General features: G+C 53.8%; 4 protein-coding genes across 4 annotated transcripts; 1 reads left to right on the top strand and 3 right to left on the bottom strand.

Annotated features, from left to right (window-relative positions):
* Positions 1-73: 73 nt before the first annotated feature.
* On the bottom strand, positions 74-2,317 carry MYCGRDRAFT_10638 (uncharacterized protein; the record flags this gene model as incomplete). The annotated part of the gene is made up of 1 exon (XM_003855155.1): positions 74-2,317. A coding segment is annotated over one exon (2,244 nt), but the record flags the coding sequence as incomplete, so codon positions are not given.
* A 2,766-nt stretch (positions 2,318-5,083) lies between these two features.
* Positions 5,084-6,475, bottom strand: MYCGRDRAFT_91245 (uncharacterized protein; the record flags this gene model as incomplete). Its single annotated transcript, XM_003855154.1, has 2 exons — positions 5,084-5,238; positions 5,293-6,475. 2 exons carry the CDS (start codon positions 6,473-6,475, stop codon positions 5,084-5,086), a joined length of 1,338 nt encoding a protein of 445 aa, XP_003855202.1.
* Positions 6,476-6,844: 369 nt separating this feature from the next.
* Positions 6,845-8,774, top strand: MYCGRDRAFT_99340 (uncharacterized protein; the record flags this gene model as incomplete). The annotated part of the gene is made up of 1 exon (XM_003855209.1): positions 6,845-8,774. One exon carries the CDS (start codon positions 6,891-6,893, stop codon positions 8,772-8,774), a length of 1,884 nt encoding a protein of 627 aa, XP_003855257.1.
* Positions 8,755-9,488, bottom strand: MYCGRDRAFT_103496 (uncharacterized protein; the record flags this gene model as incomplete). The annotated part of the gene is made up of 1 exon (XM_003855153.1): positions 8,755-9,488. The coding sequence occupies one exon, from the start codon at positions 9,105-9,107 to the stop codon at positions 8,901-8,903; it is 207 nt and encodes a 68-aa protein (XP_003855201.1).
* Between the last annotated feature and the right edge of the window lie 433 nt (positions 9,489-9,921).

Genomic DNA, 9,921 nt, shown 5'->3' with positions numbered 1-9,921 from the left:
TCCATGCCATGCTGTTCATGCCCATGCGCCATCCCAAATAACAAGAAACACAAACTCAGTTCTGCGTACTGGAATACCACGCAATAGTATCTCCAAACACCGAATGATTCGGCTCCGCAATCAACGGCTGTCCAACCTTATCATCCAAGATCATGTTAACCGCCGCCTTGGTCGTGACCGTGTACATGTCCACCTGGCTGTTCATGATGCGGATCATGTACTCCTGACAATTCTGCAAAGGCGTGCAAGTCTGCTGGTAGTTGTTGAAGAACGAGTAGAACCCGGTCGCGTAGATGAGGACACCGCGGCTGTTCATGATTCTCAAACCCCAAGCGTCTTTGCAAGGCACGCCGCGGGAGCTGGTGCTGCCATCGGGACAGACGCCAAAGGTGGGATCGTTGTAGCGGGCGTCGACGGCGAAGGGCTCGGTGGCGAGAGGGTTGGGTTGGAAGTAGGGTGTCTCCGATTGCATGAAACCGCCGAAGACGGCTTCGGCGCCGTCGATCTGGTAGTTGTAGAGGACGGAGTGTTCGGAGGCGGAACCCCAGAGCCAGACGGGACCTTGAGATTGAATCAGAGTGCCGCGGGCGGAGTAGATGGAGATTTGCGTCTGGTTGGCGACTTCAAGGTCGTGGTCAGCCACCCAGTGCCAGTTGTTCTCGAGGTAGACTCCGCCGGATTGAGGCGTGGCGTGGAACATGAGGAAGACGCCGTAGCATTTCGGATCCGGGTTGGTGGTAGGTGTTCCGGGACACTGATCTTCGGACAGCTGGGTGTTGGCGGAACCACCAATGCGGACGTGGCAGTCCCACATGCCTGAGTCGCCGGCCTTGGAGTTGAGGTTCCACTCGATCATGACTGCGCCAGGAGCAGGTCCCTTGGTCTCGAACATGAGTTCGGAGATCTCGACTGCACCAGTGCCACCGGGCTTGCCGACCTGCCAGACAGGCTTGGGGTTGGCGATGTCGCTGAATCCGGCGCCGTTGGCGACGATCAATGGCCAGACCTCGCCGGTGATCTTGATCTCATCAGGGATGGTCACAGTGTCGTTGACCAAATATGCACCATGATCGAAGTAAGCAATGGCGCCTGGTTGAGCGGCGACAGTCTTGAGGAATTTCTGCATGGCTGCGGTGTCGTCTGTCTCGCCATCACCCTTGCATCCATTCGCCTTGGCCGAGATGAACTTGTTTGCTGGCACGTCCTCGTATTGCGGCTTGCTGCGGGCAAAGATCTTGCCGTCCGGGCCAAGGAGAGAAGCTGCTTTGGAAGGACTGGCAATCTCGCCCTGGGTTGCGTTGCTGGTAGCGCTCTGAGTGAAGCCATTGCCCTGGGCCCAAGTCTTGATCATGCTGGGGGCAACAATGGCCTGCTTGCCTTCGGGGTTCTTGTGGGCCCATACGGCGGCAGTCGTGACTCCAGACATGTCGCAATTGTCCAGAACGAGTGTATTGCCAGTGACGGGAAGGTTGTCGGTGAGACTGTAAGACGTGTTGACACCGTACTGGGTATTGGTGATTGTGCTGTCGGACAGGATGATCGAGCCGGTGGTCAGGTTTGCCGGGCTGTTTGCCATGTCGATGCCGACCCGAGAGCCAGAAATCGTAATGTTGCTCAGCGTCCAGCCCCAGTTCCAGTTCATATAGATGGCGGTGTCGCAGTCCTGGAACTCGAGGTTGCGGGTGGTGAACTGCTGGCTTCCAAGGAAGGCACCAAATTTGCCACCGATGAACTTGCAGTCACTGATCCAACCACCACTGCCGTTGTCCATGAACATGCCCTGCTGGTTGCTGCCCTTCTTCATGCGGAAGACCAAGTTCTGGAGTGAGGTTGCCTGAGCGACTTGCCAGTGGATTCCAGCACCACCGATTGGACCATCTTCCATGTTGAACTCGAAGTTTCGAACTTGGCGGAAGAAGTTGTTCTGGTTGATGTACCAGTTGGTGCCGTTGTTGGTGTAGGGATCTGCATCGAACATGGCCATTCCCTCGAAGCTGCTGGTCATCTTGATGATGGGCAAGTTGTTCGCATCGCCAATCATCTGAGTGTAGTAGAACATCTGAATTGGCTTGGAGACGGAGTATGTGCCGGGAGGGAAGTAGACGATGGCCGGGTGGACAGTTGAGGAGCCGCAGTCAAAGCCACAGCGATTGCCGTCGGCAATGGCCTTGTTGATGGCTTCGGTGGAGTCGGAGTTGCCGGAAGGATCTGCGCCATAGTCGGAGACGACGTTGCGGAAGATCTTGTAGCTTGCGTCGTCGTTACCCCAGACTGAACCGTTGCTGCGATCGATGCTGGCGAGCCAGTAATCAGATGAGCCGGTCGCAAGGTCAGGTAATGATGGCGCAGCTGGTGTGGATGGTGCAGCAGGTGATGCTGGAGCAGCTGGGGCTGTCACAACCACCGGTGTCGATGGGTTCACGGGTGCAGGTGCGTTGACGGGTGCTGGCGCTGGTGCTTGGGCCGGAACTGTGGGTGCAGCAGGAATCGATCCATCACCGGGAACAGTGACAATCGTGGGAATCTGTCCTTGTGCTTGTTGCGCTGGAAGTGCGGAAACTGTGCAGATGTTGTTGAGCGCGCAGAGCGCTGTGAGCAGCTTGAAGCCGCGGGAAGAAACCATCTTTGGTTTCAAGAGGAAGGTGGAGTTGAGGAAAGTTGATTCGGGACTGAAGGAGGGAAATGTCAGCGGCCGGCACTGAAGCTGTTTTGAACAACGAGCGTGTTGGATGTGTCGAGTGTTTTGTTGTTTGTTGATTGTGTTGTCGGGTGACGAAAAGGGTTGAGGTTGAAGATTTTCAGAAGGGTGGTTGAAGAAAGTAGAATGGAGGTTGGAAGGAACGTAGATGTGTTAAGTATGGGCAGGAGGTCTGCAAAGCGCGTGAATTGCAGTAAGGAATGATGTGTCGTGCGGGCACGAGACAATACAATTGTAAGACTGATCGGTAGAAACTGCAACAATGAATGAATGATGCGACGACAATCGCAAACTTTTCCGCGCAAAAGTGAATGGTGAAGGGAAGCGCAACAACAATTGTCGGGCGGAAATGCGACAATAAGAGCATATGCAAAATGTGATGGGTGCAGGTGAATGACGGGCTCGAACAGGTTGGAAGACTCACCAGTGAATCGGCGCAATGCGCTGCTGTCCAATCCTCCTTGGAAAACTCGTGAAGCACGACGTTTCAGGTCGTCTTCTCTTGGGTGTCGGAGTACGGCAGAGGGTCTCTGATATCTGGACGGTCGGCCGTGCTGCAGCCGCTTTGCTATATAACTATACTTTCGCTCTTCTCGCCGTTGGAGCACATGCCGACGTTTGTGCTGCCATTATGGAGGAGGCAGAATGTCGCTGTACCGCTTTGTTCTTTGTCTGTGAAGGTCATCTCCTCCAGCCTCATGGCACACCAAATCTTCACCTAGTGCAGAGGAAAAGGTTGTCGGCCGACCGTTTGCAACGGCCTTGTGACAACGGCGGCACGTAGCGTGGAGAGTACGTACATGATCGTAGGTCAAGGCCGACGCCGCCAGCCGACAGGTGAAACTCTCCGACTACATGGAGGAAATGGCAAGGGGTTCATTCCCGCCGTAGTCACGACCAACGAGTGAGTGGCAGAGCGTGGAAGACGTGTCGTTGATCTTGCGACCCCATCTTCACACTCAAAGTTTGCCTGTTGGCCGGCGGCAAGCCACAGCCGTTGAGAGCGTGGTCGACCGTTTTGATTGGCCATGGCTGGTACGATGAAACTCTTCGGCGTGCACTTTGTAACAGGGACGACAACCAGGTGTCAAGTAACACATGCTCAGTGGTCTGTCATACCGAAGCCCAGGGTTTGATCTTGAACGAAGGCGACAGCAAAGAAAGGTGTGTCGTGCGTCGAACCGACTCAGATGTGGGGGCGAAGAGTTTGAAGATCGAGCTTCAGAGTGGCTGAGTCAGATGGCAGGGGTGGCGGTACAAACATTCCGTGCCTTGCAGATCACAAACGGTCGATCCAACCACCACCACAGAAGGTCAGACCCGGCAAGTCGCGTGCAACGGCCTCTGAGTATCGTTGCCCAAATCCTCCACGTTTGCGATCCCTGCAGGCGGGACCGCAGTGGTCGTGACCACGAGACAAAGGTGACGATCGTTGCAAAGTCGCATGATGGCTTTCTCATGTACTATTGTGCGACGGAAGGGATAGAGTCGGCATAGAACTGGCCCCATCGAGGAGGCCTGGGTGTCGTCTCAGTCTGCATCTTGAAGTGATGAACAGGGTCATCAGCCGCCGCCGCTTCGTCGGCTCAACTTCAGCGCAAGTCTTGGGTGCTGCTTTCCAGAGGGTCGGTGTCAAGGATATGCCCTGGGTATCGCGCCAAGGGGTCGGCTCCCAAATCCCCGTCTCCAGGTCTGCGGAGAATATGCCGGTTCTGGAAGAGAGCTGTGACATGTCGTGCAGAGTATACACAAATCTCCACGGTTCCTCGCATCAGGGAAGAGTACGGGTGATATTTGTACCAACACTGAACACCATCGCTCGGCAGTATGCCCATATCGTCGTTCGCATGGAACACAAACATCGGTGTGCAGCGGTCGTAGCGATCCGATGCGGTCTCTGCATAATGACAATCAACCATGTCCGATATTTGCGACAGATCACAGTTCATGGTGATCGGCAAGCATGGCCTTGTTGGTGTGGAGGTGTGTGAAGATCTGGAATGGTCAGTGTGAGACCGTGGTCAAAGTGCCACAATGCACCGATTCTCGCCACGCTTCTTCACGGGCGGCCGCATAGATGGGTATCAGTACTGTACTGTCGTTTAATCGATGGAAATGGCAAGTCCAGAGATCTGTAATTGTTCATGGACAGATAATAGACGAAAGCAGATGAAGAGTGCGTAAAGCCAAAGGTGCAATCGAAGAAGCTCAGGCCACTTTTCACTTCAGATTAGATTTGAACATGGGTGTGGATTTGGATTTGGACAAGGATCCTGAATGTATGTGCCGACTTACGAGCTGTCAAAAGATAGTGGAAAGACATCCGTACTGCGCTGCGCCGCTTGAGCAATACTGTGTGCGGAGAATCCTTTTAATGAATAGCATTCAGTCAGCCTCCGTCCAAGGTTCGACCTGACCCCAGATCTGCACAGCATCTCCACAGCATGCCTGAAGACTGGGCGAGTTATGCTCGTCTTCGAACCATCGCACATTCCGCATCAGACCAGAGCGCTGATTTGCGAGAGTTCTCAAAAGTTTGCCTGGATGCTATCAGTATTTCACTCGACACAGCCAGCGTGGACCGATAGACTTACCACTTCGGAGTGAGTAAACCTTCACATGTTGTCGCTCATCGATCGCCGCCAGCAAGTCGCCATTATAGGTCGACGTATACGTCTTCATGCCTTCTGACTGATGATCGAAAGAAAGGACCGGCTGGTCTTTTCTCAGGTTGCGAAGATCGTGTAGGTCGATGGAGTGGTTCGTAGTGACAACCACATTGTTCCCACTGTCATCCGGCCGCTCAATGCCAGTGATACGCCGCCGACTTGCCAGTCTGGGAGCCGTCCCGTTTGCGCCCTTATCTGGATTGACCCGAATGTCCCATAGCATGAGCGCATGATCGCGAGTGACTTTCTGCTTCTTGCCGTACACACTCCTTGAGCTCCCAAAGGCAACGATGTTTGCATCAATCCACTCCACCGCAGATCCTTCTACGTTTTGCGGCAATCTGAACCCGCACTCCTTCGTTTGATCCAACACACTTCTCACCGCCACAAGACTGGCTCCTGAGAAGGCATAGTCGTGTGTTTTCTGGTTCATCGCACAGTCGGTGATCAGACTCGGTACTCCCCAGCTAAAAGATTGGGCATCGGCGTCAATAACGTTCGTGTACCAGAGCGTCGCGGTTTCAAACCCGGATGAGCACCCCACGATGAACGGTGTTTCGGCGATGACCGTGGTGCAGGTGCTCACTGGACGTTCATCGAAAGCAAGCACGGCGCTACGGCTGAGCTGTTCGGTCACTATGCTCTCTTTAATAGTCTGTTTTTGGTATCGTTGATAGATACAGATCGAGGCGTAGTTATCGTGGGCTACGGTCGTTGCGGTGTGTCCCCGGAAATGGTGGATGTCAAAGAGTGCTCGATCCATGCCCGGGAAGTTGATTCGACAGACAACACTGCCTCCGAGGCCTTGCGTGACGGCCAAGCCTTGCTGGCCAGCAAAAGTTGAATATGGAAGACTTCCATGCTCGCGCAAAAGTCCAGTTCCTCCAATAAGTGGATCATCCTGAAGGCGAGATCGAACTACAGTCTGGCTGTGCAGAACTTGTCTTTTGTGGTCCTCAATTCTCCGCCGCTTCGATTCCTTCTGTTCTCTGGTGGCGTTCGACTTTGAATACTTCGCGTTGGCCGGCGCTTTGTGATTGGGTTGTATCTTAAAGTATTTCTTCTTCTCTTCATCGAAGTAATATCCCGGGATGCTTCCTCGATTCATCCTACCGGTTGTGTCTGTAGCGATGTGCGAGACATCATGAATGTGTCTCGATGAGCCGTGAAGAATGTCGTAGGATAGCGCAGCGACATCCTTCTCTGCACATGACAAAGGAAGCAATTGCGCACGGGTAGGCCTTTTTCAAAAAGTGAAGTCCATTCCGCGAAAACGCCACACTGTGGCTGAACTCGACTCGACTCCCACTGTTCGCCCCTCGCCGTCAGTGACGTCGAACTTCGTGCTTGCAACGTCAAGAAAGAGGTACTTCGGCCTTGTCGCAGTAGCTCCTCATTACAAACAGGACATTGTTGCCACTCTTCTTCTGCGTCGCTCCAATACCTCCCCTTTCATCCAATATATGCATCGCGCCGCAAGCCAAGTGAGACCAGCGATCATACAACGCAGACGACTCATCCAAATGGCGAACCACATCAGCAACGATGCCAACGGCACACAATACCAGACATTCAACATTCGAGACCTGCCCAAAAGTAACAACTTCACGCAGAAGCTCCCTCCAGACGCCGAGTACCCGACTCCAGCTTCTTCCCACAAGGCCGACCGCAAAAACCTAGGACCACGACTAGTCAAGAATGCGGCGTATACATTCGTCCGGCCGGAGCCTTTCAAGAAGTCGGAATTGGTCGGCGTGTCAAAGACAGCGCTGAGGGACCTGGCGATCGACCCGGCTGCTGTCAAGACGGAGGACTTCAAGGGTACATTCGCCGGCAACCGAATCATCACGCTTGAGGCAGACAAAGAGCCTGGCGAGAAGGATGTATACCCGTGGGCACAGTGCTACGGCGGATACCAGTTCGGGCAATGGGCTGGACAGCTCGGCGACGGACGAGCGATATCACTGTTTGAGACGACGAACCCAAACACCAACAAGAGATATGAGATACAATTGAAAGGAGCTGGAAAAACGCCATACTCGCGATTTGCAGATGGAAAGGCTGTGGTTCGGAGTAGCATCCGAGAGTTCGTTGTCAGCGAGGCGTTGAATGCACTCAAGATACCAACCACAAGAGCTTTGAGTTTGACGCTGGGTCCGGAAGAGACAGTACGCAGAGAGACGACTGAGCCTGCTGCGATTGTTGCACGATTTGCGGAGACTTGGCTGAGGTTTGGTACCTTTGATCTTGCAAGGTCAAGAGGTGACCGGAATCTGGTCCGAAAGCTAGCCAACTATGCGGCGGAAGAGGTGTTCCCTGGTTGGGAGTCATTACCTGGCAAGGTGGCCTCGAACGAGGAGAAGGATGTGGTCGACCCTTCAAGAGGAGTCGCCAAGGAGGAAATTCAAGGCGAAGGCGAAGTGGCAGAGAATCGCTACGCTCGTCTCTTCCGTGAGATTGCACGACGCAATGCAAAGATGGTAGCACATTGGCAAGCCTATGCTTTCACCAACGGCGTGCTCAACACAGACAACACTTCTATTTTTGGGCTGTCCATCGACTTTGGACCCTTCGCATTCTTGGACAACTTCGATCCCAGCTACACACCCAACCACGACGATCACATGCTCCGGTACGCATATAAGAACCAGCCGAGCATCATCTGGTGGAACTGTGTCCGTCTTGCCGAAGCTTTCGGCGAAGTCATCGGTGGTGGACCATGGGTCGACGACGAAGAGTTTGTCGAGAAGGGCGTGCGTCAAGAAAGAGCTGACGAACTGATCAAGCGTGCGGAGACGATCATCGACCAAGTCAGCGCGGAGTACAAAGCAGTCTTCATGGCTGAGTACAAGCGGCTGATGACTGCTCGTCTCGGTCTCAAGCAATGCAAGCAGACAGATTTTGATGAGCTATATTCCGAGCTACTCGATACGCTCTTTGCACTGGAGCTGGACTTCAACCACACTTTCCGCCGCCTCAGCTCAGTGGTCATGGATGATCTCGCCACCGAGGAGAAAAGGAAAGAAGTCGCAGGCCGCTTCTTCCACCACGAAGGCCTCTCCGGCATGGCAGGCAGTGAAGCAGACGCTCGTGCACGCATCGCAAAGTGGCTCGAGAAATGGCGAGTGCGAGTCTTCGAAGATTGGGAGGACAGCCACGAAGCTCGAGATGAGCGCCTCGCAGCCATGAAGGCCGTGAACCCAAAGTTCATCCCGAGATCGTGGGTTCTGGACGAATTGATCGAAAGAGTAGAGAAGAAGGGTGAACGGGAAATTCTGGACCATGTCATGGAAATGGCGCTCAACCCGTTCCAGGAGGAATGGGGCTGGAACAAGGAAGAGGAAGAAAGATTTTGCGGTGATGTGCCGAAATACCAGAGGGCGATGCAATGTTCGTGCAGCTCGTAGGCTGAACACGGACATGTTGGTGCGGCTGCACTCTCGGCTCTCACTCATCCTGCCCGATGCTCGTGCGCTCGTAGTCGACCCTTCTCTTCGCGTGGCTCCCACGCTGTCGTCCAAGATTCCTCAAGTTCATCTTCGAACATTGTTGAAAGGTTCTCGGTAGCAGCGAACGGCATCGCTTCGAGATTCTAACTCGGTCCTAGTCGAGTTGGCATCCCACGTTCTAGGTTTCACGAAAACCGGCTGCGATCCCAGACTGGGCGTACCCAAACCCGGTCTTCGCACCGGAGCAGTCCCCGCCAGCCCCTGTATGTCTCGGATTCTTCCCGGCAGCATCGCATTCCTTGCAACGACATCTCGTCCTTGGCATGTATGTAGCTTACTCACAGGGCCCTGAGGTCGTTCATGAAGAGCGGCGACTCCTGTTCAGGTCTCCTTCACCAGGTTCTCGCATCGGAACCGCCGCCGGTCAGATCCTGAGTGTCTCGGAAGTTCCCCGGAAGCGTGATACACTTCAGGACCGACATCTCCTCCTGGGGCTGTAACTTTCTTGAAAGACCCTTAGATGGTTCGTCGAGAACGAATAATCTGCTTGGCATCTGGATTTTCCACCCACGAGATGTCTTGAACACTTGATTCGTTCGTACAGACGTACCGCTGTGTCATCACATCCTGGTACTTGCAGTGCTTGCTTCGCACTACCTTCACTCCTGGAGCGCTTCCTTCGCACCACTCTCGGACGACGAGCAAAAGGCGACTCACGCGGCCGTACTCAACGTCCAAGACGTGCCGAGTCTCGGTATTGTGCTTAAGCTAGAGCAAGATGGATTCCCAATTCCGGAGATGAAGGCTCTTCTGATGGTCGAGACCACGGCAAGTGTTCCTTGGAATGCTCCTGAGTCGGCAGAGATGGTGGTACTGCAGAGTTGGAGCTGCTGTGTATATAAGCTGGTCTGCACATTGCGAGTACTTCCTCGTTTATTCAACAAACGACGTATCTCTCTCTTTCCCTGTACCAAACACCAAATTTTTCATCTCCTCTATCGGGAACGGGACCGGACATCCTTTATCGAACATCAGAAACGGGACACGGAGAATACAACCACGATGCAGATCTTCAGATTTTCCATCATTCTCTCGATGAGCTCAA

This window comes from Zymoseptoria tritici, chromosome 2 (genome assembly GCF_000219625.1).
Source record: "Zymoseptoria tritici IPO323 chromosome 2, whole genome shotgun sequence".
Classification (NCBI taxonomy): domain Eukaryota; kingdom Fungi; phylum Ascomycota; class Dothideomycetes; order Mycosphaerellales; family Mycosphaerellaceae; genus Zymoseptoria; species Zymoseptoria tritici.
The sequence above is the reverse complement of the archived record's forward strand: the minus strand, read 5'-3'. Positions and strand labels throughout refer to the sequence as shown.